General features: G+C 41.9%; 1 protein-coding gene across 2 annotated transcripts; it reads left to right on the top strand.

The window, feature by feature from the left end:
• The first annotated feature begins 1,168 nt into the window (after positions 1-1,168).
• On the top strand, positions 1,169-25,638 carry podxl (podocalyxin-like). 2 transcript variants are annotated; one of them, XM_034162918.1, is made up of 8 exons: positions 1,169-1,714; positions 17,371-18,018; positions 22,105-22,424; positions 22,513-22,536; positions 23,616-23,748; positions 23,838-23,881; positions 23,967-24,086; positions 25,435-25,638. In XM_034162918.1, the coding sequence occupies exons 1-8, from the start codon at positions 1,672-1,674 to the stop codon at positions 25,627-25,629; spliced, it is 1,527 nt and encodes a 508-aa protein (XP_034018809.1). In that variant the 5' UTR covers positions 1,169-1,671; the 3' UTR covers positions 25,630-25,638. The 2 variants fall into 2 exon arrangements, with proteins under 2 accessions (XP_034018809.1, XP_034018811.1); XM_034162920.1 differs by having other exon boundaries at positions 22,114-22,424.
• Positions 25,639-27,087: the final 1,449 nt, after the last annotated feature.

The following is a 27,087-nucleotide window of genomic DNA, read 5'->3' on the forward strand; positions in this document are numbered from 1 at the left end:
AGTTGCTGAAATCATAACAAACTTTGAATAAATTCTTGACTATTCCATATAGTAAAGGGGCGTGGCCTCTGTGTTTGTGTATTCGGAGCATCAATTGAAATCCAGAAAGATCTGACTTTCATCCTTTGGCATAGTTATGTATTTTTTCATGAGGATTCAAGTGGTGAAAAAAGCAAGGTGATTGGACCAATACGCACTTCCACAATAAGAGCCTGTATTTCAAAATAAAAGCCTGTGAGGTTGCTGCAGACCTGACAAAATTCATCCTCTAACATCCAAGACAGCAGATTCAAATCTGGACATTTTCTGTATGCATGTGATCCCAAACCCAGAATTAACAGATTCACACTCCGGTCAAAGCAGCAGAATTGTGTCTCAACAGTGTCTCACACAGGCCAAAAGAAATTTGATCTAATGTGAATACTGTCACAGTGCAAATATAAAACTTTACATAGAATATTGTACAGGTTAAGCAGCTTCAGAAAAGCTTATTGATGACAAAAATTCATTTTAAAAAATTGAACCCAACTGAAAACAGATTAAACCTGCAATAAAGACTTTCATAAAAGCCATAGAAACTTTTCTGTCAGTACCTAAAAAATGTAACATATCTGTAAACACATTTTCCCCAAACGTCAGTTGTCCTCCGTATATACAAACGACCACATCTAGAACCCATGGTTCCTAACGGGTCAGTGTCCTAGTATTTATAGACTTTTTTTTTTGTTTTTATCAGTGATAATAAAAGAGGGTGCATTGTGAGATGTGGCCACTTTTTTGTAGACTCTGACTGCAGCCTCCTGGGACCTGTCTTGTTTCCTGCAGGTCACCGTTTTTGATTTTAAATCTACTTCACATCCCGTTTTACAGTGTCTGAAAGAAACTCTCAGAAATCTGCCCAAATATTTTCAGCCTTTTTCCGCTTCATCCTGTTTTTTTTTTGTTGTTTTTTTTATGTCAGGGTGGATATGAAGACACGGCGACTTTGCAAGGTCCTGCCTGAGTTCAAACGACATAGTCGCCGATGTGTCTTCACCCTGCATCCTTGAGCTACACCCCATTTTTTGCAATGACTCAAAACCCAGGGGAACACATTGTCTCGCGGCTTCCTTTGTTATTCAAAATGTCCCGGCAGCCACAGTCCAGAGCTTTGGGGATTGGATCAGGTTGGATCAGCCCCTGGTTTCTCATGATAAGGGAGGCAGGAGCAGTCCCGGGAAATGGGCAGAGCCTCTGGTCTGCTTGGCCGTGTGGTAACAGCTGAACATTTAGTTGGAAAGCTGAGCACAATACCAGCACCGTGCCACTGTGGGAGACAGAGAGAGGGAGGGAAGCCGAGAGACACTGAGAAATAACGGTGCAGCCAAGGAGACGGCGGAAAAACTCTTCCCCCAAATCCCCACGTCTGCAGAGAAAAGAAGCAGCAGAGACAAACAAAAGCATTCTTGCCTTTCAGTTTAAAAGAAGAAGGGGAAAAAACAATCAACAATAAGTTGGGGCGTGATATTTTTCTTGAGATAGAAATTCAGAGGGAAAGGCGTGACAGGACGGGACGGCGTCAGACTCGGATTTGTCACCCGGAGAACATCTTAGAAAGAGAAAGTAAGAGCTTGTGGTGCCGCACTGCATGAATGATAGACTCGTCTGGACGGGGGAACGTGCACAAACAGGATGAGAGCGACGGTAGACGTCAAGTGGCTTCTGCTTACACTGGGTGAGTTTAAAATCCTCATGGCCTCATGATTACTGGAAAACTCTGTATTTTAATTTTTTTTTTCTTCAATTTTATCTCCCCCACTGTCAAACTGGATTTGAATCCAAGCAACAAAACCTATCAAATCTCTGTGTATTTTGTTTTAATATTTAGTATATTTTTGTTGCTTTTCACTCAATAATCCATCAGTAAAGCTGCAGGTTTTTTTTTTTATTATTTATAGACTGATATCAGCTTTAAAAAGCGATGGTGAGCGTCAGCGGTGTGATGTAACAACAGGTGCTCTGTTCTTCATCCTGCACGTTCACGTCATACAATTCTGTGCAGAATACAGTCTAATTTGAAGCGTCCAAACATTTGTATATCAATAGAAATCGTGATTATTTTTCAACTTCATTAAAGCTCAGCTCATTTTCAAATAAAAATAAGTTAAATGTGCCTTAAACATCTCTCCATATATTAAGTTTACGCACATGACACAAAAAAGTAGAAGCACAGCCAAGATAAATTCTGACCTTTATCCTCGTCAAATCTTTATGATGTCACAAGGCAGCAGTGTTATAGAATGAAATGCACAGAAAACCCTTCTTACAGTGTTGAAGAAATTAGAAAAGGAAAAAAACTGAGGTGCAGTTTTACTGTTCACCCAAAATGTGCTCAGTTCTATTTTACTTTGTCACTGCAAAATTTGCCCGTAAGTAAATCATTTTTTAGTTTTTGTGGTCAAGGATTAGTAAGATGTATAGGAAAATCCAGTTGTGTTTAATAACATTTTGCGTTCATTCTATTACTGATCAGTAATGAGCCGTTACAAATACAAAAAAATTCAAAAAATTTCAGTAGAAAAAAAATTGGGTTTAGTTGCAATAGAAATGTTTAGAGTTTATAAAATCTGATTTTCTGTTGACCTACATTGCAAATTGTATTTTATGAAAATTCTGTTTTGCCTAAAACATTTTCACACACACACACTCACAGATATGTATGTTGTAGAATGCAGATTACAGTAAGTATTATGAGTTTGTTCATGTTACACGAGGAACTGACAGTTTAATGGTGAATATATGCTTCTAATGTTTTAATTTGACGTGTCAGGTCATTTGATGTAGAGTATATCAGAAATAAAAAATACATACAAAGACTTTCATATGCTGTTTGATCCTAACTGTAACTCATATGAAACATCTACAATCCAATTTGTTTGTAGATATCTGTTTCACAGTGTCATAAATGTACACTTACACACACACACCCACACACACATGAGACTAGTTAAAGTGCACCAAGCCCCCCGACCCTCCGCCCTCCCCGACAGGCAAAGTGTCTTTCTTTAATTCTGCACCTGCCCCTCTTTTATAACGGCATGAGGTGATTTCAGACAGGACAGTTTTATTGTTTTGTTTGTGTGAAAATAGAACCAGAATGACCTGAAGACACATGTTTTTCTAAAAATAAGCGTCATGAGTGTGTGAATGAGCAGCTGTGTGTATTTATTTACAAGATGTGAAGTGGAGATTGAAGTTTTAATCCATATTAGCTGCTGTTGAGAAGTGTGTGTGTGTGGGTATTTATTAACTGAACGTTCTGAATTATTCTCGTGAATTTGTATTCATTTCACTTTAGATTTTGGCGTTTTTTTTTTTTTTTTTTGTAATTCACAGGTCTTTTTTTAATTGAGTCATATTTATTTCTAGGGCACATTTCAAACAGCAGCTGACTAAATTGCAGATTAAAAAAGATCATTTCTCATGCTCAGTTACTCAGAACTTTGTACTGTACATTTAACTTTACTGTAAAGGACTAAAAAGATACTATTTCCTGGATATACACACATCATCATCTACGCGTCTGCTATTATTTATTTATTAATTTATAGATTAGTTTGACCTTAACATCCTTCAAGGAGGACGTGTTTTTGTTGCGGTTTGTCTGTCAGCAGGACATAATATAATGTTTTTAATTTTTTGATTGAAATTCCTTTGATCTTGTAATTAAATAGACTGCATTTACAGTGATGCCTCACATTCACCCAGACACCATTGTCAGGGTGCTGCCGTGCAAGGTGCTCACTACACACCGGGAGCAACTAGGGGATTAAGGACCTTGCCCAAGGGCCCTTAGCAATTTTCCAGTCTGGCTGGGTTTTGAACTGAGGATCCTCTGGTCTGAAGCTCAACACATAACCTCTAGACCATCACCTCCACCATTAAGTTTGCTAACTACTACAGCAGTGCAGCTCAAAGGTCAGATCACATCTTTCAACTTTAATCCTGTTTCCTTTGATCCTGTCAATAGGATTTCTGTTTACTATAGCGCTATGGATCAAAGTGTGTCTTTGACCTTTTATCTTTGACCGTGATTCCTTTGATTGTGATCTTGCCTGTGTTTTTTGATCTCTAATCCTGTAATCAGGATTGTTGATGAGTTCGGTGAACAGATCCAAATGCCAGGGTCATGAGTGATCAGGATCAAAGATGAGTGAATCCACTGGAGTTGACTAAGGATTGGTGTGTAGTTTAGCCTGAATTTAAATTAAAGCATCACATATGCAGTTAACCAAAAAAGGGTGTGACTTGTGTTGTTTATGGCCTCATCCCATTCAAGTGAGTAAAGTTGGGTAACATCGCTAAGCCCATTTTTTTTTATTATTATTAGCTATATCTATAAAGATAGCAGGTGCTAAAATGGCTTACTTATGATTTCTCCAAACAGTTTCATGCATAAAACACATTTCACCATGTTGTGTTGATTGTAACATCCTATCAGCGTCTGCTTGACAGTACCTGGATCATTTAACTACTTTTCCAACTCAGGGGTCAGGATTCTGACCCTTAGAGTAATAATCAAATGTAGACTAACCCCTGCATGTGCCTTATGTTTTCTACATTTGCGGGTTCACGACTCTTCCTTTTCCTACGAGATAACAGCTAGTCTGGGTTTCTAACCTGTCCGGACACCAGGCCCAATTGGCACAATTGTGTGGTGTCAGTGTTGGCCGGTGCACATGGGACAAAATGGAGAACAATAGATGGAAAAACCTTCATCAACATCACGGTTCCCAAGGAGGGTGTGGCAGCAGTGGATGGCTTTGAATCGAGTCCCACCCAGTTACAGGAAGGTATTTCTCCTGCTGGACGGTTAAGGAAGGCTTTGAAAAGTCACAAAGGAAATGTGATTTTCCAAGCAGATTTTCAGAAGGCTTCAAGAATGCGAATTTATTTTCTTCGGTGATAACGCACTTTGGTAGAGCTTGTTCCTGTTAAAAGCTTGGGTTGCTGGTTTTACATATTTTAGTCAATATAAAAATATAGCCAGCAACACTCAAGTGTCCTTCTTAATAAAAGTTTTAATGACTCACGGCAAGACGACAGGATCAGGAGCACAGACGCGTTTCAACTAGGTCTTCATCAGTGTGTCATACATACACTCAACAAAAATATAAACGCAACACTTTTGGTTTTGCTCCCATTTTGTATGAGATGAACTCAAAGATCTAAAACTTTTTCCACATACACAATATCACCATTTCCCTCAAATATTGTTCACAAACCAGTCTAAATCTGTGATAGTGAGCACTTCTCCTTTGCTGAGATAATCCATCCCACCTCACAGGTGTGCCATATCAAGATGCTGATTAGACACCATGATTAGTGCACAGGTGTGCCTTGGACTGCCCACAATAAAAGGCCACTCTGAAAGGTGCAGTTTTGTTTTATTGGGGGGGGATACCAGTCAGTATCTGGTGTGACCACCATTTGCCTCATGCAGTGCAACACATCTCCTTCGCATAGAGTTGATCAGGTTGTCAATTGTGGCCTGTGGAATGTTGGTCCACTCCTCTTCAATGGCTGTGCGAAGTTGCTGGATATTGGCAGGAACTGGTACACGCTGTCGTATACGCCGGTCCAGAGCATCCCAAACATGCTCAATGGGTGACATGTCTGGTGAGTATGCCGGCCATGCAAGAACTGGGACATTTTCAGCTTCCAAGAATTGTGTACAGATCCTTGCAACATGGGGCCGTGCATTATCCTGCTGCAATATGAGGTGATGTTCTTGGATGTTGGCACAACAATGGGCCTCAGGATCTCGTCACGGTATCTCTGTGCATTCAAAATGCCATCAATAAAATGCATCTGTGTTCTTCGTCCATAACAGACGCCTGCCCATACCATAACCCCACCGCCACCATGGGCCACTCGATCCACAACATTGACATCAGAAAACTGCTCACCCACACGACGCCACACACGCTGTCTGCCATCTGCCCTGGACAGTGTGAACCGGGATTCATCCGTGAAGAGAACACCTCTCCAACGTGCCAAACGCCAGCGAACGTGAGCATTTGCCCACTCAAGTTGGTTACGACGATGAACTGGAGTCAGGTCGAGACCCTGATGAGTACGATGAGCATGCAGATGAGCTTCCCTGAGACGGTTTCTGACAGTTTGTGCACAAATTCTTTGGTTATGCAAACCGATTGTTTCAGCAGCTGTCTGAGTGGCTGGTCTCAGACGATCTTGGAGGTGAACATGCTGGATGTGGAGGTCCTGGGCTGGTGTGGTTACACGTGGTCTGCGGTTGTGAGGCTGGTTGGATGTACTGCCAAATTCTCTGAAACGCCTTTGGAGACGGCTTATGGTAGAGAAATGAACATTCAATACACGAGCAACAGCTCTGGTTGACATTCCTGCTGTCAGCATGCCAATTGCACACTCCCTCAAATCTTGCGACATCTGTGGCATTGTGCTGTGTGATAAAACTGCACCTTTCAGAGTGGCCTTTTATTGTGGGCAGTCTAAGGCACACCTGTGCACTAATCATGGTGTCTAATCAGCATCTTGATATGGTACACCTGTGAGGTGGGATGGATTATCTCAGCAAAGGAGAAGTGCTCACTATCACAGATTTAGACTGGTTTGTGAACAATATTTAAGGGAAATGGTGATATTGTGTATGTGGAAAAAGTTTTAGATCTTTGAGTTCATCTCATACAAAATGGGAGCAAAACCAAAAGTGTTGCGTTTATATTTTTGTTGAGTGTATATATGTATGACATACATAAAATATGTACGACATATGTCGTACATATTTTAGCCCATTTACAAGCTATTCTATAAATCCTGATACTTCACTTTCTTCTTATGACATGGCCGCAGTTTTATCTTGTTATAAACAAGCAAAATTTACGATAGACTTGAAACTTGCATCAGAGTGAACAGTTGGTCGTCCTTTTTTGTTAGTTACTATAGTAACTGCTCTCCCACTGCGCTACCTTTGCTTTGCTCTGCAGGTAGAGTTGGGCTGTCAGTTTGCAGACCCGGGTTTGGATCCTGGTCACATCACCTGTCTGTGTCCCTGGACAGTACACTTCAAATACAACATTAGACATTCTCTCTTCAGTTTGCTCTTTCAGTACTGTTGAGTTTTGAGATACAATATTAAGTTGTTTATTTATTTTGGCTTGAAGTCACCACAGAGGATCCTGTATGGATGTGAACTTTGGTTTGGCATGGTTTTTAAAGTGGATGTTTAGCCTGATGCAACGCTAGCTGAAATTGGAGAACAAGGCATGGGTGGTCTTGAACCGCAAACCTTCTGTATTTGAAGCAAGTACACTAGGAAATCTTTGTGTTTTGTTTTGTTTTGTTAGTTATGGCAATGCTTGTTGGTAAATGTAAAGCCGCATTCCCACTGAGCCTTCCAGTGTTGCAGACCGAATGGTCCACCCATAAAAATCGGTCCACCTTTTGCATCTGTGCATGTGTCATTTCGGAGCTCTGCCACTCATCTAAGACGGAGTCTCTTCACGCAAAGCGATCAAATGGATTAATGGGATTATTAACCATCAGATGATAAAGCTAAAACCTCTTCAATCATTCTAAAGTTAGTTTTAAGCAGAAACTGCGAAATTCTGTGACGCTTTGAAATGGCTTACGTGCAATGAACGCATCAGCTAGCAGCTCATTTAGCTGCGGCGCTCTGATCGCTTCCGATGCCTTTTCTGATGAAATAATGCTGAATTTATGTGGAAATGATTGTTGTACTAAAGCTTCAGATATCTGTCGCTGATAGATGATGACTGGAGTGCAGTTTGAAGCAGAAACGAGGTTTTAATCTGTGAACCGCAGCCAATGATGCATGCGCAGATGCAAAAAGCGGGCCGATTTTTTGGGGGGGCCGTTTGGTTGGTGGAACCAGTCCAGTACAGCAAGGTACGGAATGCTGTATTGTGCATTTCCACATTCAGATTTAGGGAACGGGTAACAGAATAACTGCCCCATATGTACCACTTTTTGGCACCCCTTGCTTGGGGTGCCAAAATAATGGAATGGTAACAAAAGGGAGGAGCTAATGCACTGCTGTCCATTGATTGGCACATAGCAACAAAGGAACGCCTGCGACAATTTATGCGCTATACAGAATCTTGTTGAAAACATACACGGCATTTTAAATATCTTCACAATGAAGAATGTCGGCGAAAACCAGCTAAGCTTGGTCAAAGGAGGAGGTGGAGACTTTCCTGGTGATGATTACGGAGAAACAACAATATGATGTCACGCTGCTCATGTCAACATCTACCATGCTCCACCTACCAAACAAAGGGTACTGCTGGCAGGGAAACACAAGCCAAGCTATGTTTACCCATTCTGATCTGTGCCACACTGTGCCGGTGTACCATACCAACCCGGACCACTCGGTGGACACGAGGCTTTAAGTGTTTACCTCAGGGAATTAAAAAATTACTGGAGTTGGCTCATGGGGGTGAAGTAGATGCTGTTGAAGATTAGTTACGAAATAACCATATGTTGATATGTTGTATTGTTCACTTTGATTGTTATATTTTAATTGTGTCTGTGAATTTTGCCCATTTTGTGTATTAATGTATAGTTTTTTTGTTTGTTTGTTTTTTGCCAACTAACGTTCAGATTTATTTATTTTTTTGCGAACTTTGAGTAATAGTTGAGTGCAGTCTGGAAGAGATGTCATTACAGTTTGGGATAGTTCCAGATAAAGGGGTAGATTGATGACATAAACAAACAACAACAACAAAAAAAATTAGCAAAATACTGTGAGACATTTTACCAATGAGACTGTTTTAACAAAGACTTAGTGAAAAGGTTTCAGTTTATCCTGAAATAGAAGCCATAAACATTTGGGGTCGATCTACAAAAAGGGTCAAAGTAAAGAAAAGTTAAATTATCCATTAAACCAAAAGTTTAAAGTGCTTCTATTAAGTGTAATATTTGTGACGCTCTTTAGAGTCATATTAAGGACCTATGTTTGTCCATTATTTTCTTTTTTCTTGACTTTTTACAGACGGGGGTTGGATGTTTTGAAGGTCGCGACTGGCATGTGCATGTTGTTTTAGGGAGCCACCTCTGATAGCTGTTAAACTGTGCATTTCATCACTGTCCCATCTTACTGATAAAGAGCCGCTCGCCTTAACCTCTGCCGTAACCTCGCACTCCCTCCATCTGCCCCGCGTGCCACGCCAGGTGTCCGTTAATCAAGCTCGCGCCTGGTACCATCATGAACCTTGGCTTACCTCCTCTTCCCACGTCCGCTGCCTCCCCGTTCCTCCCCATGTCTTCTTTCAGGCTCGCGGGCGCTTGTCTCGCGTTCTCGGCGCTCTTTAATCTACCTCATTAGTTTGTGTGAACTCCCCTCAATCCTCAGCTTTTAGGAAAAGAGGACTGTTTCTTCATTAGTGCTGAACAACTTCTCTTAACTCATGTTCACTATCTGCTACAAAAGTGTGTAGAATCATGCGGCCACAAAAATAGGCACGTCTGTGCCACGTGATGAATTCAGTAAGCCATGTCTGACATATCTTCAACATGCAAAGAGTGATATCGATCAGACCTGGTGGATAAACTCAGATGAACGTCCTCTTGCAACACAGGTCATGTCAAGGTCGGCAAAACGCCTGGATGTGATTGAGCTCTGTGTTTCCACATGCAGAACCACGCTGCCCCCTGTCTGCGTGTCTGTTGTCTGCATACACATACCAAGTTATCTGCCTTGAACATTGTGTGATTAAAGCAACTCGTCTGTCATTTCACACATTTCATTTGAGATGACATTTGACATTTGAGGTGTTGAAGTGTGATGAAAGCAGCTACGTTAACTGATGCAATTGCAGCTCTGTGTGTGTGTGTAATGTTTTTCTGTGAATTAACATTGAACTTCTCTCCAGCTTTTAAAAATTTGCATACCAGTCTGGTTTCCAAGGTCAGGAGCAGTGTGTGTGTGTGTGTGTGTGTGTGTGTGGTCAGTCATTTGTCTAAAATTCCTCACTACTTTCTCTCCTCCCTTTCACTTGTCTTTTTACTCCTATGGAGTGTTTTTGCATTCAGAGCTCTGCGCCTCCTTTCATCGGAGCACATTGTAAAGTGAAATGGCCCTCCTCCTCCTCCTCCTCCCGCCAAGCCCCCCCCCCATCGTGTCCCATAGAGCTGAATTAGCTCTCAATGGGCTGCTGATCTCGTAAAAGAACCCCGGTTCCACCTGGGGTCTGCAGTGAGGGAGTAGTCCATCTCTCATGGCTGCACGTGGGCCGGTGGGAGGGGCCTTTGTGTGTCACCAAGCTAACACTGCAGGTTTGTCCAGACGCCGCTTCAGCTCCATTTATTTATTTACTCATCCGCGTGAAGTGCATGGCTCTTGCACATGTTCAGACGAGCATTAGTCAAGGATTACTGTCGGGATGGCTGCCGAACTGGCTGGATATCTGCCACACACACACACCAATTAGTTGACTCATTAGCATGTGTTCTGTGTTTAAGGTTGAATATTTAAGCTTATTCTATGAAATGTCAGTAATGTCAGTATCTCGAGATCTATACTGAGATGACTTGATGACTGTGGATTCCAGTGAGGTTGAGTGCAGAGTCTTGGTGTGTGGGTTTGTGATCGTTCTGGTTCAACACAAAGATCCAACGACTGCTGCACTAGTTGCCAGTCATGACCCAACCAGAGCTGGGTCCTGATTGGCAACTAGTCCGCTATACCGTGGAGTGAATCTGCTGTATGGCGGACACGAGGCACCAGTGCGTGCTCTGACCTGACTTATTTTAACGCACTAATCATCCTGAGACGATGAAATGTGACTGAATTGAACTGAACAAAAACTGACATTTTCTGGGACATTTAATCTTCAGTTGAGGAATCGATATATGTTGGTTTGAAATAGGTTTTGGCGGGGGGGGGGGGGGGTAGATGAAGGCAGGCTGAGGGAATTATGAACAAGAGAAATGATCTTACAAAGTAACCCCATAAACACACTGAATACTAAAACAGTGGAAATAATTATTTTGACTTTCTTCAAACAGTATTTGCTCAAGTAGCAAGGAGAAATAAGGTCTATTCGTCCAACTTTCTCTCGAACCTCATCCCATTCAGTGTGTGTTTGTTGGCGGGGGGTGCTTTTTCCTGAGAGCATTTTTGCAACATGGTACTCAGGAAGGCAGGACAATTCAACAGGTCTCCACCCACCAGCCGGACTGTCATTCCGCTCTCTGGTTCTCACACTGAACAGGATTGGCTTGACGCCCACTGAACCCAACAGCGGGACCTGCTGTAGTGAGGTCATGCCCGCGGACCTCCTCGGGGTCTCCACTTAGTGTCAGTGAATTCAGACAGCGTCGCACTCTGCAGGTTCACTGAAGCTTCAAAGGTTTTGATTTTTCGACTTCTGCTGGCTCCTCTTTCGGCCACGTGGTCATAAACTGGCCAAAAAGCATCAGTTAGTTTAGTATTATAAAAATACACTCAACAAAAATATAAACGCAACACTTTTGGTTTTGCTCCCATTTTGTATGAGATGAACTCAAAGATCTAAAACTTTTTCCACATACACAATATCACCATTTGACTCAAATATTGTTCACAAACCAGTCTAAATCTGTGATAGTGAGCACTTCTCCTTTGCTGAGATAATCCATCCCACCTCACAGGTGTGCCATATCAAGATGCTGATTAGACACCATGATTAGTGCACAGGTGTGCCTTAGACTGCCCACAATAAAAGGCCACTCTGAAAGGTGCAGTTTTATCACACAGCACAATGCCACAGATGTCGCAAGATTTGAGGGAGCGTGCAATTGGCATGCTGACAGCAGGAATGTCAACCAGAGCTGTTGCTCGTGTATTGAATGTTCATTTCTCTACCATAAGCCGTCTCCAAAGGCGTTTCAGAGAATTTGGCAGTACATCCAACCAGCCTCACAACCGCAGACCACGTGTAACCACACCAGCCCAGGACCTCCACATCCAGCATGTTCACCTCCAAGATCGTCTGAGACCAGCCACTCGGACAGCTGCTGAAACAATCGGTTTGCATAACCAAAGAATGTCTGCACAAACTGTCAGAAACCGTCTCAGGGAAGCTCATCTGCATGCTCGTCGTCCTCATCAGGGTCTCGACCTGACTCCAGTTCATCGTCGTAACCGACTTAAGTAGGCAAATGCTCACATTCGCTGGCGTTTGGCACGTTGGAGAGGTGTTCTCTTCATGGATGAATCCCGGTTCACACTGTCCAGGGCAGATGGCAGACAGCGTGTGTGGCGTCGTGTGGGTGAGCGGTTTTCTGATGTCAATGTTGTGGATCGAGTGGCCCATGGTGGCGGTGGGGTTATGGTATGGGCAGGCGTCTGTTATGGACGAAGAACACAGGTGCATTTTATTGATGGCATTTTGAATGCACAGAGATACCGTATCGAGATCCTGAGGCCCATTGTTGTGCCATACATCCAAGAACATCACCTCATGTTGCAGCAGGATAATGCACGGCCCCATGTTGCAAGGATCTGTACACAATTCTTGGAAGCTGAAAATGTCCCAGTTCTTGCATGGCCGGCATACTCACCGGACATGTCACCCATTGAGCATGTTTTGGATGCTCTGGACCGGCGTATACGACAGCATGTACCAGTTCAGTTCAGTTCATTCAATTCTTTTTCACGTGGTGGTGGTGCTAGTAACAACAATAAAAGTATTTAATCATTGCTATTATTACTAAACGCAGGGCCGAATTATTCTACCTTTAATATAGTAATAATGTAATAAATCGCATGAAAAATATTGCTAATAAGAATAATGAAAAAATAATAGCTATTAGCATGACTTTTATAATTATTTCATTCTAGTTCACTGTGTGTGAATGAATGAATGTGTGTGTGTGTGTATATATGTGTGTGTACTTCGTTTATGCTGATTTTACAGCTATTTCTTCATTTAATGTTATGTTACTTACACGTAAATATTATCAATAATATAATTATGACTGTTTTACAATTATTGATAATTTTACATATATGATTTAAAAATTGTTGTGACTGTTTTACAATGATAATTTATCCATTTTATGTAATATTTTGGTAAACTACATCATGAATATAGCAATAATTATTTTATGCTGATTTTACAGTTTTTTCTTAATTATATATGTTATGTTACTACAAGTAAATATTATCAGTAATATAATTGGGACTGTTTTACAATTATTGCTAATTTTATGTAGTAATAATATAGTAATAATACCTCTGAACTGCATGAAGATGCTACACATGCACCTATTTGTTGGCTTTTATTTTACTTTTTGAGGTTTGCCCTTTCTGATTAAAAACTGTAATATTCTAACTGCTATCATTAAATAGCATTGATGGAAATACAGCAGACATTTTAACAGACACATTGTTTGATAAAGTGGAATTTGTCCAGTAGTGAGATCCTGAGTTTGATTTATTTTTTGTTACGTTATATGTAAACTTATGCCTCAACTGTGTTGTCACACATGTAAGAAATAGGAAATAAAAGTGCCGTTACTTGACCGAGACACTGTCCTCAGACCAGGAGTTCATGTGGGTTAAACCCGGAGGAAAATCCTCCTTGTGGCACTGATAATAAGCAGAGTGAAACCACAAAGAGAACAATAGGTAAAGCCTGACGTCTACCAATGTAAGTCAGCCTGGATTACATACGAGAAGTCAGATTTTAACTTCAGAGGTCAACATGGGCTCAAATCATCCAAAGAGCTGCTTCCTGTTGGTGAAGCCAGCCAAGAAATAGACAAGAAGAGTCGGGGAAAGGACAGAAGGTTGGTTCTCACACTTCTGCCTGTACCTCACGTACTGAACAGAACCAGGTCACACTGGGGGACAACAAACAAGTGGACACAGCCACAGCTGGCTTCACCCATTCAGAGACTTTACAGCAGAAATAAGCCGTCACCAATCAGGTGTATTGATAAAGGGATTTAATAAGATTTCTAATTGGGCTTTTGTGCCCCCCCCAGAAGGTGTACAATAGAGGTCATCTCAAATAACTCAGGATCAGAGTTTGATTGGTTCTAGAATTCATGCAGTCTGATTTTTGAACTAGATGTTGCTCTGTCTGCAAGAGGGAAAGCCACTCCAGAATATATGGACTGGGATCTGGCAAAACTCAAGCTGGTATTTGTGTAATGCGGTCTAGACGAGGAGGCTAGACAAGACGAATCAGGGACAGCACGTGTAAACAAGATGCAAACAAAACTCACAGAGGCAACAGTTCGTGGCTGTACAAGAACAACGTTCCTGAGAAAGTGCAATAACGTAGCCAAGAGTGGCGCAAACTCAGCGATTTTAGTTCGGACTGTCTGGATTACAGCTTGATGTGAGATAAAGCCAAATTGATTGTAAGTCTGGGTGGGAAGGTGCACCGTTGTTGAGTCTTGTTGGCTAAGATCAGCTTTCTCACAAGGGAAACGGCAGACTAGCACGTTCTTATAGTTTGGAAATCCTCATTTACCAAGTCAGCCATCAGGTGTTCATAATGTCTGTAGACCAGACGTTGAGAACTTCAGTGTCAAATCCACTTTTTGGCCCTACAGTTTATGCAGACAGTGAACGACAGAAGCTACTATAGATCGTGTACAAAGCAGAAAGTGGTTTCCCCTCACTTAAAAACAGGACCATCATCTTGGATCTGGTCGCACTTTAGTGCTACATGCAGAAACCAGACTACATGACCAAGTTCATTGTGTTCTGCTGGGTCATCTTGTGTCCCAGATGATATTTGGGTGAGTTCAAGGGCAGTGGGAAAAGCAGGCACCATGCAGATATTCTCTGAGTGCAATTGTAGTGAGTAGAATGAATTTAAATTCCGAGATTAACTTTAATCTTGCAATGTCAGTGACTTTCTTGGTAAAATTATAGCATGAGGTTCAGATAAGTTTCTTTTTTGGGGGGGGGGGGGGGGGGGGGCATCTTGTGGAGAAAGCATGTTGTGGTGTGTGTGTGGGTTTCTGGAATCCTTGAGTCCTGGAATGTGTGGGTGAGGTAAAAACAGTCCTGATACCGACAGCAGCAGGATCAGGGGGTGCTGTCGGCTGCTGAAAAACAGATCCATCAGTGACAGCTCGGGTCAAGAGGGGTCATGAAAAAAAATCACCTCACCTGGTAGAGGGTAAAACCCCCCAACACCAGGAGAAATTGCAGTTACATTTTTTACAATCTTAATCTTATAAAAACATTGTTAGCGGTAATGCTTCTGAATGTTGAATCAAAGTCTTGACTTCTTGAAAGCAACTGGCTGTAAAAGTGATGATGTAGTCATGTTGTATTAAAGGAGCCTTGTGCAGCCCGTTATTTTGTTTTATATTTTTAATTATCTTACATTGTGTTGTTGATATTTGTTATAAGCAGCCCACAGGGACGCGTACTTGTAATGTCCACTGTATCTCTGTTTCTGAGGTAAATATTTGCAGGAATTCCGTCTAAGACGCTGTGGAGCAGCAGCACATACATCACAGATGTCAGCTTTATCTAAACGACTCTTCTGGACCGTCTTCCTCGCTCAGTAACAGTGTTTAGGTCTGATAAGCGATGTTTGATACGGAGACAGCTCAGGCTCTCCGCTACCAGCCTCCGCCAGGCCGACTCCCAACGATGGTGTCTCCAACAAGCTGCATTCACATGCTGCAGGAATCCACCGTATGATGGTACCCTGGAAGGGTTACAAACGTGGCAAAGCTCTTTGCCAATTTCACCTCGATTGAGTAATTCTGTAACCCAGCAACGTATGTATGCCAAGTTAGATGGACATCAAAATGTTGACATCTGACCCCAGGCAGGTCCAAAATGAACCCTTAAATAGCAATTCTGGGGTCAACCTTCATCCACAATGGCAAGTTTGTTGGAAATCTGCCAAAGGAATAGCGAACACAAACATGGTTCACATTTATAGTGAAGGTATTGGTGCAAAATGATGAGTTCCTGATTCCAATCAAGGGTCTCCAAGCTGATGTTCAGGAAAAAACAAATAGAAGCTAATCATTGCTTGGACATCTGGTATTTATATTGTGTATTTTTACAAACTGTTTTTCTTCTTTACTTTCACTTTTGATACTCTGTGTGATTCTTACCCTGTGTGCTGCTATACAATGCTGCTGGAACCTTAATTTCCCTGAGGGAGTCTTTCCAAGGGGTCAGTAAAGTTCTTTCTAATCTAATCTAATCTAAAAGGCGTCTGCTACTGCAATACTGCTAAAAACCAACAAAGATCCACAGGTGAAAAATGTACCTCCCTTATCAAAGGTAAATACCATAACATTCTAAACTATAATTGATTTCAAATAAAAGGCTGGTATGTGTGCAGTAATGACAGTGACACCATGTGCGTGTATTTAGGAATTGTACGCATGTGGATGTTGGAGGGTGGAGGTCAGAAAGTGAGGACTGCACGGGTGAAGCAGACACCATTGTTCTCGGGGTCTGGATTTGAAGCCGTGCCAGGATTGTTCAGCGTGCGCTGGGACAAGCCCGTGGTTGCGGGCGTGGTGCGTCCACGTTTATTGTGTGCAGCATCCTGTCCTTGTCACTATAAATAGAGAAACAGAAGACTCTGGAGAAATCCACTTCTTACATGGTCTTACGGCTTTTAGTGTTTATTTTTTTAATTGAAGTTCTTAGGATTTTCCAAAGTCTAGTCGTGTTACTGTAAAATGCAGTGGGTGAATAGATCGATCAAAAACATGAATGTTATCTTGGATATCTTCTGTATATAACATGGACAAACTGATTAGTCTGGTGAACTTTGATGCACAAGATCAATCCAAAAAGCAATATATTTTTTGGTTGTGTAATAACTCCTCGAACTGCCTGCCACCTGCTTGCATTGTTGGTAGTTGCTGAATGGATGATGGAAAATTAGGAGCTGGTATGGTTGTTAATGAGACTGAGCATTTCTGCACAAAAATGCACTAAATTAAGGAAGTAAACCATTATTTTTGGATTTTTCACAGTGGTTCTGTTCTAAAATTCAAATGCAACAGTTATACCTCCACACAACTCTGCAGAAAGGATGTTGCAGGTGGTTGAGTGAATGGAGTGTGTATGAGAGACTGTCTACACAGAAATATACTAAATCAGAGTAATTATTTTCTGATTGTATAGTAGTGGTTAAGTTCTAAAACTCGAGAGACTTTTCGCCACACACAACGCTGCAGAAGGGATTTTGCATGGATGTAGCTGAAGCTGACACTTGTTCTTTCTCTCTCTGTCTGTCAACATATCTATAGTGTCCACGCTACGGGTTAAAATGAGGTTTTGACCACTAATGATATTTCTTTTCTCTTACTCCCCCCGCCCCCTTTGTTTTATTTTGTCTGTAGGCCTCCTATTTCACTGTGTTTTGTCAGATAATGTTGGAACGGACACACCTTCTGCATCAGCAATGCCACAGAATGCCGCTGGTACCACTGGTGGTGACATCATGGCTGGTGTAGCTGTTAGTAATCAGGTCAGCACGGGGGACCCTGCAGGTGGGGCAACTGGAGCACCAGTAACTCTTGGGGTTCAGACACAAGACACTAAGTTGGGGCAAACAACACATCCAGTTTCTTTGGACATCAAGCCTACTGACAGAAGCGTGGTTCCTGCTACCACCAAACCTGCACCCACGTTGATGACCACACATCAACCTCTGACCACACCCACAAGCAAAATGCAGAACAGTGTGACCACGGGTATACCGCAGGTTGTCCTGATGTCCACCATCCCACCCAAAGCAACAAATCCTGCCACAGCACCTCCCAGCGGTGGCCATGCTGCTGGCAGCAGCGTCTCCGTGTCACCCACCCAGCCAGTCATAACACAGAAACCTGGACCACCTCCCACGATTGGGACTGAAGCACCTACCGCACCACCGACAACCCCCAAGATGGTGCGGACGACCACACCCCCAAAGATCTCAATAGCTCCCACTACACTGGGGCAGCCCACCGTACCCTCCACATCCGCTCCTAAAGGCACTACGGGAGGTGAGGACTGATCTCTCACAACCAAATTTTATCTTTAAACTTTTAGCTGCACATGATTAGCCGTGTGACACCAGGATTCCAGGCAGTTCCGTTTCCACAACGTGGACAAATAGTACGAGGGTAGGCTGAAAAGTTCTAAGGCTTCCCATGAAGGAGTAATGCATTAACTGCATTATAGTGAGCCTTAGAACTTTTCAGCCTACCCTCGTACATTTCCCTTTGGAATGTAGTGGAGTAGGATTAAAAAGGGTCATTAAATGGGGAAAAAACAAGTAATGTTCAAGTAGGCTATCCATACAGTACAAAAGCACATACTTGTTTACGTCCCAACTCAAGTATATTGCGCTGATTGGCTTTTTCGACCCTAAATTACAAGCAACTTATTTAAATTGAGTTGTAATAATGAGCTGATAAAAAGTACAATAATACATTTGCCTTAATTTATTATTATTACATTTTAGTATTTACAGGGTTTGTATGCTTTCCTACAAGTATTAATTTGCTCATAAAGAAAGATTTCTTGGATTTTTCTTGTTTTAAGTTAGCAATCACAAAATGATTAGCACTTGTTTAGCTCTATGGCTAAGTGTTTTTTTTGTGTGTGTGTGTGTGTGTGTGTGTGTGTATATATATATATATATATATATATATATATATATATATGGTAAATGGACTGCATTTATATAGCGCTTTTCCATCTAAATCAGACGCTGAAAACGCTTCACAGTTATGCCTCACATTCACCCCGATGTCAGGGTGCTGTCATACAAGGCGCTCACTACACACCGGCAGCAATAGGGGATTAAAGGCCTTGCCCAAGGGCCCTTAGTGATTTTCCAGTCAGGTGGGGATTTGAACCCATGATCTTCTGGACTCAAGCCCAACACCTTAGCCACTAGACCATCACCTCCCCAATATATACTCAACAAAAATATAAACGCAACACTTTTGGTTTTGCTCCCATTTTGTATGAGATGAACTCAAAGATCTAAAACTTTTTCCACATACACAATATCACCATTTCTCTCAAATATTGTTCACAAACCAGTCTAAATCTGTGATAGTGAGCACTTCTCCTTTGCTGAGATAATCCATCCCACCTCACAGTTGTGCCATATCAAGATGCTGATTAGACACCATGATTATTGCACAGGTGTGCCTTAGACTGCCCACAATAAAAGGCCACTCTGAAAGGTGCAGTTTTATCACACAGCACAATGCCACAGATGTCGCAAGATTTGAGGGAGCGTGCAATTGGCATGCTGACAGCAGGAATGTCAACCAGAGCTGTTGCTCGTGTATTGAATGTTCATTTCTCTACCATAAGCTGTCTCCAAAGGCGTTTCAGAGAATTTGGCAGTACATCCAACTAGCCTCACAACTGCAGACCACGTGTAACCACACCAGCCCAGGGCCTCCACATACAGCATGTTCACCTCCAAGATCGTCTGAGACCAGTCACTCGGACAGCTGCTGGAACAATCGGTTTGCATAACCAAAGAATTTCTGCACAAACTGTCAGAAACCGTCTCAGGGAAGCTCATCTGCATGCTCGTCGTCCTCATCGGGGTCTCGACCTGACTCCAGTTCGTCGTCGTAACCGACTTGAGTGGGCAAATGCTCACATTCGCTTGTGTTTGGCACGTTGGAGAGGCGTTCTCTTCACGGATGATGCGAAGGAGATGTGATACACTGCATGAGGCAAATGGTGGTCACACCAGTTACTGACTGGTATCCCCCCCCAATAAAACAAAACTGCACCTTTCAGAGTGGCCTTTTATTGTGGGCAGTCTAAGGCACACCTGTGCACTAATCATGGTGTCTAATCACCATCTTGATATGGCACACCTGTGAGTGAGATGGATTATCTCAGCAAAGGAGAAGTGCTCACTATCACAGATTTAGACTGGTTTGTGAACAATATTTGAGGGAAATGATGATATTGTGTATGTGGAAAAAGTTTTAGATCTTTGAGTTCATCTCATACAAAATGGGAGCAAAACCAAAAGTGTTGCGTTTATATTTTTGTTGAGTATATATTAGAATTCATCATAGTACAGAAACAGCATTAGTGAAGGTTACAAATGATCTTCTTATCAGTGGACTCATCTCTGTGCTTGTTCTGTTAGACCTCAGTGCTGCTTTTGATACTGTTGACCATAAAATTTTATTACAGAGATTAGAGCATGCCATAGGTATTAAAGGCACTGCGCTGCGGTGGGTTGAATCATATTTATCTAATAGATTACAATTTGTTCATGTAAATGGGGAATCGTCTTCACAGACTAAGGTTAATTATGGAGTTCCACAAGGTTCTGTGCTAGGACCAATTTTATTCACTTCATACATGTTTCCCTTAGACGGCATTGCTTAAATTTTCGTTGTTACGCAGATGATACCCAGCTTTATCTATCCATGAAGCCAGAGGACACACACCAATTAGCTAAACTGCAGGATTGTCTTACAGACATAAAGACATGGATGACCTCTAATTTCCTGCTTTTAAACTCAGATAAAACTGAAGTTATTGTACTTGGCCCCACAAATCTTAGAAACATGGTGTCTAACCAGATCCTTACTCTGGATGGCATTACCCTGACCTCTAGTAATACTGTGAGAAATCTTGGAGTCATTTTTGATCAGGATATGTCATTCAAAGGGCATATTAAACAAATATGTAGGACTGCTTTTTTGCATTTACGCAATATCTCTAAAATTAGAAAGGTCTTGTCTCAGAGTGATGCTGAAAAACTAATTCATGCATTTATTTCCTCTAGGCTGGACTATTGTAATTCATTATTATCAGGTTGTCCTAAAAGTTCCCTGAAAAGCCTTCAGTTAATTCAAAATGCTGCAGCTAGAGTACTGACAGGGACTAGAAGGAGAGAGCATATCTCACCCATATTGGCCTCTCTTCATTGGCTTCCTGTTAATTCTAGAATAGAATTTGAAATTCTTCTTCTTACTTATAAGGTTTTGAATAATCAGGTCCCATCTTATCTTAGGGACCTCATAGTACCATATAACCCCAATAGAGCGCTTCGCTCTCAGACTGCAGGCTTACTTGTAGTTCCTAGGGTTTGTAAGAGTAGAACGGGAGGCAGAGCCTTCAGCTTTCAGGCTCCTCTCCTGTGGAACCAGCTCCCAATTCAGATCAGGGAGACAGACACCCTCTCTACTTTTAAGATTAGGCTTAAAACTTTCCTTTTTGCTAAAGCTTATAGTTAAGGCTGGATCAGGTGACCCTGAACCATCCCTTAGTTATGCTGCTATAGACTTAGACTGCTGGGGGGTTCCCATGATGCACTGAGTGTTTCTTTCTCTTTTTGCTCTGTATGCACCACCCTGCATTTAGTCATTAGTGATTGATCTCTGCTCCCCTCCACAGCATGTCTTTTTCATGGTTCTCTCCCTCAGCCCCAACCAGTCCCAGCAGAAGACTGCCCCTCCCTGATCCTGGTTCTGCTGGAGGTTTCTTCCTGTTAAAAGGGAGTTTTTCCTTCCCACTGTTGCCAAGTGCTAGCTCACAGGTGGTCGTTTTGACCGTTGGGGTTTTTCCGTAATTATTGTATGGCTTTGCCTTACAATATAAAGCGCCTTGGGGCAACTGTTTGTTGTGATTTGGCGCTATATAAAAAAAATTGATTTGATTTGATTTGATTTATATATATATATTATACAGGTTATCTATAAATATACATTATAATGTACTTGTTAACTATCTTACAAACACTTTGATTGATTTAACTTAAAAAATGTAAATGGTTCATTCAGGGTTCCTGCAGGAATATTTGTAGTTTAGCATTAGCAGTAGGGGTTGTGGCCAAGTGGTTAATGCACTTGGTTTCAGTGCGGAAGGTTCCCGGTTTGAATCCCACCCCTACCACATTTCTCCATGTAATGTGTAGTTGCGTCAGGAAGGGCATCTGGTGTAAAATTTGTGCCAGTTCAACATGCAGATCCACCTTGGATTTGCTGTGGCGACCCCGAATACAAAACAAGGGAGCAGCCGAAGGGACTTACTAGCATTAGCAAATACCCGTACCATATTGCTAACTATAGTTTTTGTTGTTGTTATTTTTTTAGTTTCCCCAGGAGATCAGTTTTTCAGCACCAAGGAGAATGTCAAGACCACCACTGTGTTATTGTTAAGGCCTGATGTGGTCACGCTGAAAGCAACAGAGCCGCCAAAGTCCACGGGGCCCACCAACGGGCCCACCATCGGGCCCACCAATGGTCCCACCAGCGGCCCCTCAGTCATTGGCAAAGCAACGCCCACCACAGCTCAGATCTCAGGGGCCGCACCTACAACCCTGTCCCCGGCGCTGACTGCCAACATCATCGCTGTCGCCACAGCAACCAAAACCATCAGCACAGCTACGGGAATTGAGCCAGAGATCTTTTCAGTAAGAGAACAGAGAAACCCAACGTATTCACGTCTTAAGACTCGTGGTGTAACGACATTTTTAACAGACATTCTCTTTGTTTTTGCAGTACTCTCTGAATGATGGTGAGGAGGTAAGATGTACTCTTATTTTGAGTTCAAAAACTAAATTAAAAAATTGCTTCAACAGGAGACGCTGTTTTCAACTTAGAAATGAAACATGATTCTATAAACACAGACAAAGCAGTTGCCTCATAAAAATGACTCATTGTTTCAAACTAATCAAACCACTGCGACTCTGCTGGACAGGCGGGTATCTAGGGTCAAAAAAGGAACCTCAAAAACCCAATGAACCAAAAGCTTCAGAAAATGACTCAAAATGCTGTGATAGTGACGTCTAGTGGACTGGTTTCCTTTTCACCAATGGGAAACTTGTTCTGTTTTAACTGTACCTGCAGCTAAAGAGAATTGTTTGAGGGATTACTTGTTGAACTTGAGGAATTGTTGAGAAGATTAAATGAAACTGTATATTTGATGAGTGACTGCCCATATCAATCCAAAAAGCAGTTTTGTTTTGCTTATGTAATAACCCATAGGCTGACCTGCCACCTGCTGGATGGGTGATAGAAATTACTAGCAGGTGTGATTGAATCCCTGTAGGTTGTCTGCCACCTGCTGGAGATGTCTGGGATTATTGCAGGAAACAAATTTATCAAATAGATGATGGAAATTAGGAGCTGGTGTGGTTGAATCCATGCAGGTTCTCTGCCACCTGCTGGAGATGTCTGGGATTGTTGCAGGAAACAAGTATAGCAAATGGATGATAGAAATTAGGAGCAGGTGGGTTGAAGTTTCTTTGACTTCCAAAGCCTTTCTGTGTCTGCTGGAGTCCATTATTTGTCCACTTTTGGAATACCATGCTGTGGATCGGTGATTTCTAAAATAATGGGTTTGATGATAGACAGCAGCAGAGGACCCTCAACGTGTTCGGTCCAAAAACAAAGTCAGAGTGGAAAAAGTATCTTAGTGGGAACTTTCCTGCCTGTCACTGGTTTCCTTCTTTCCCACACTTCTTTCATGTGACTTCACACGGCCGCGATGTTCCACACTACGGTCACCTTTGACCTTTTTCAGCCACACTCATGCTGATGGCTCAGAAAAGAAATGCTAAAAAAGAAATTAAATGTGATAGATGTTGGTGTGTCGTTTTCAGAGAGAAGAGCAGAAAGATCTGGTGACTGTGTGCCGGCGGCTGATGGTGGACATGCACACAGGAAACTGCACTGTGATATGGCGGCGCCACAACGGCAAAGTGCTGCTCAGTGACGTTGAAGTTAATGGCAAAGGTAAGCCAATTTCAAAAAATTAATTTAAAAATAAGGTAAAAAAAAAATCTGCAAATATAAATTATCCCAGATGATTGTTTATCTTACAGTGAAATCTGTGATTGCAAACCAGATTTATGAAGAAATCACCAAGGTAACATTAAAAAATTAATTATGAAATACAACCATGTGAAAAAGCCTGTAAGTGATAATTCTGGTTTTGTTTTTCCAACTTGAAGAAGTCGGGCGATAACAAAACGCTGATCGCCATCCTCGCCTCCTGTGGCGCTCTACTCATCATGATCGTCATCCTCGCCGTGTGCGCTTCACAGCACCGCAAACCCTACAATGAAAACCAGGTACTAAGTTCCCTCTTGTCTGGCGCGTCAGTTCAGTTACAGTGACAGGTCACAAGGGGGAGCCACCCCTTCTTTTTTGTTGCACCTTGCACAAAAAAGATTTTTTTTGAGGAAAAGAAGTCTGACATCGCAGCTGTGGATTCAGACCCAGATTGTAATATCTTTCAGGATTTGGTACATTTGGTGTTTGGGCGTTTTCGAGCAGCCATTCAAAAATGTCATAAAATCCAAATGGGTGTCGACCTTGTTTGTTGTTTACTTTGGAGACCAAACATTTAACACTGTTAAAATTATTCCATTTATTAATCCTGTTATCTTAAACCATAATTTGCATCACTTTTTACCAAACTTGGGGCAACTTCATACAAACTGAAACTGAAACTTTGATGTTTTAACCCCATAACTCCAAAACATTCAGTCATAGATAGTCCAAACTAGACCTTTATGGAACCTTTATGATTAGACAAATAATGTGGTATAGTTTTAATAGGACTGGATCATTTTTAAATTTTGACCTCTGTGTAAACCTTCATTGACCTCTACCTGGTTATACAGTATTCAGGGTCCTGATACTTTCAGCTCTACTCTGTGGTTTTGAGTCTTCGGTCACAGGTCTCTTTGGCTATGAGATTTTGTGGTGTCTGTCTGATGTGGAAGTTTGGTGTGCTATACGATATATATATGATATACGAAATATAAAAGTGTTTATTCATCACTAACTTTTCAAAACATTAGAGGAAAAAATGAAAAAGAATATATAGATGGTCGTCTATATATTGGCTGTAGTTCTATAGCCATCTGGGAGAATTTTCCACCATCTTGGAATATTTTGTTTGAGCAGCCAATCAACATACGTCACACTGCCGTCACTGAGCTTGATAGTTGCTGTGTTAAGCATTTGCATAAAACAGACTTCTCATCTATTTTGGCCCCATATAACTGCCGGTACAGCAACCACTTATCTCTTGTCATTGTCAAATGACCACTACGATTGAAAATTAATGACGGTTGGTTTTCCTGTGTCTTGTTGCTAATGTGACCAAGAGGTGATGGGGGTCCCAGCCAAGCCTGACTGCATTGTAAACAATGCAGTCTGAATTCCCTCTGCTGGACAAATTTCCAACATCCAGTGTTTTCTGTATTGTTTATTTGGTAAAGTATAAGTTTTCATATCTGCAAAAATAATATTTTAATATTCTGAGAGGTGGGAGTGGACTGGGTGGCTACGATCCAGGTGTGGCGGATGTGTTTAATATTTATGCGGAGGATATCAGAGAGCCATTATCCACATGCTCACTGTAACCAAATGCCTATTTTTCAGGTGGTTTTCTGCTGTTTATCTCCACAGCAACACTTAACAGAGGAGCTCCACACAGTGGAGAATGGTTACCATGACAACCCCACCCTAGAAGTGATGGAGGTGAATCCCGAGATGCAGGAGAAGAAAGTGGCGCTGAATGGCGAGTTCAACGACAGCTGGATCGTCCCCATGGACAACCTTCTGAAGGAGGACATACCAGATGAGGAAGACACCCACCTGTAGGGACAGAGGAGGACGAGGAGCAGGAGGAGAGCCTGGCTACCTCCAGCCAGCCACACGAACAAACCCCCACCCACTTTTTTATTTTTTTTTTTAAAAACACTTTTGTTTTTTTCCCACTCCAGCCCCCTTCACCTCCTTGCCCTTGGATCCTGTATCCAGATGACCAAACTCTACCACCAAATAGCAATAGCGCCATCAGGCTTTGGGTGGTTTAACAGCTGCTTTGGCAGAGTTCCACAGTCCCTAACTGTAGATAGAAGACCTCAGGAAATCTCCGAGTATCCTGGCGATTCCTCTTAGCTTCACCTTTGACGGACCTGCCGCGGCTGGTAACAAACGTGCACTAACCCTGTTTATGACCGAGGAGGCTGGTCTCAGTTGAGATACTGCGTAAGGTGGAAGGGTCCAAAAATGAGAAGACTTCCTGTCCAAACGGTCACACCAACTCTACGGTAAGCCTGAGAGGACACATTTCACATGTACACAGTTTTATTTCAATTATATATTATAGAGCGGGTGACGATTTTCGGAAGTTAGTGGATATCAGGGTGCAGAGTGCATCGTGGTTTATATGTCGGCTAATGGCGCACATTAAAGAAACGGTAACTACAGTTGGCATATCCGCAGTTACCTTGACCCGCACATGCTAATGCTTACCGCTGTTAATGTTTTCTTTAACGCAAGCCATCAGAAGCCAATCACACAATACCAACGTAAGAGTTGGTAGAAATTGTTGGATGGGTCACAACCAGTAATCCAGTCACTTACAGAAAACTCATCACTGGGGTGTTTTTTTTGTTTGTTTTTTTTTGCTTTTTTGGGGGGACACATTTTACTTCTTAGGTGTTCATAATGTATTTGTGATGAGAAAATGCTGCACCACCAACCCAGCTGTTGGAAAACTGTTAGTCATTAACACTGAGTACCTTTTACACAATCATAAGGAAACACTTTTTTAATACGATGCAATATTCAAATCATTACTGAAAAGAGGGGGAAAAAACCTACAATAGACAATAATTTGAGGGGGAATCAACTTTTATATAAAGCCATAATTTTGGCTGTGTAAATGTATTGCAAGAAAAAAAAAAAACCCTGATAATAAAACAAGTTTTAGGATAATGTGAACAGTGAATAATACTTTAGGTTAAAAAAAAAAAAAGTGAAATTGTTACAAATTTTATCCTAAAAATCCTCAGTGCCACAGGTTTGTGGCTGCTCTTGTAGAAACGACTCCGCAAGTAATCTAAAGTTCAGCTTCAAAGGGCTCGTTTTGGACTTTTTGGACGCATCTCCTCCCACTGAGAACACGTTCACATCCATTGTGAGAGATGGGGGCGTGGCAAGCAGCAGCTTCTTTCCATTTAAAGCCACAGGCTCAGAAACTGTTGTTGCATAGAGACTGAAATTTTCTGCATATTTATATAGATATAAAATTTCTAAAGGATGCATCACTTG

This window comes from Thalassophryne amazonica, chromosome 22 (assembly GCF_902500255.1).
Source record: "Thalassophryne amazonica chromosome 22, fThaAma1.1, whole genome shotgun sequence".
Taxonomy (NCBI): domain Eukaryota; kingdom Metazoa; phylum Chordata; class Actinopteri; order Batrachoidiformes; family Batrachoididae; genus Thalassophryne; species Thalassophryne amazonica.

Coding starts and splice junctions, on each gene's coding strand:
- podxl (XM_034162918.1), top strand. CDS start 1,672: ATGAGAGCGACGGTAGACGTCAAGTGGCTTCTGCTTACACTGG. Junction 22,537..23,615: donor CTCTGAATGATGGTGAGGAG/GTAAGATGTACT, acceptor TGTCGTTTTCAG/AGAGAAGAGCAGAAAGATCT. Junction 24,087..25,434: donor AACCCTACAATGAAAACCAG/GTACTAAGTTCC, acceptor TTATCTCCACAG/CAACACTTAACAGAGGAGCT.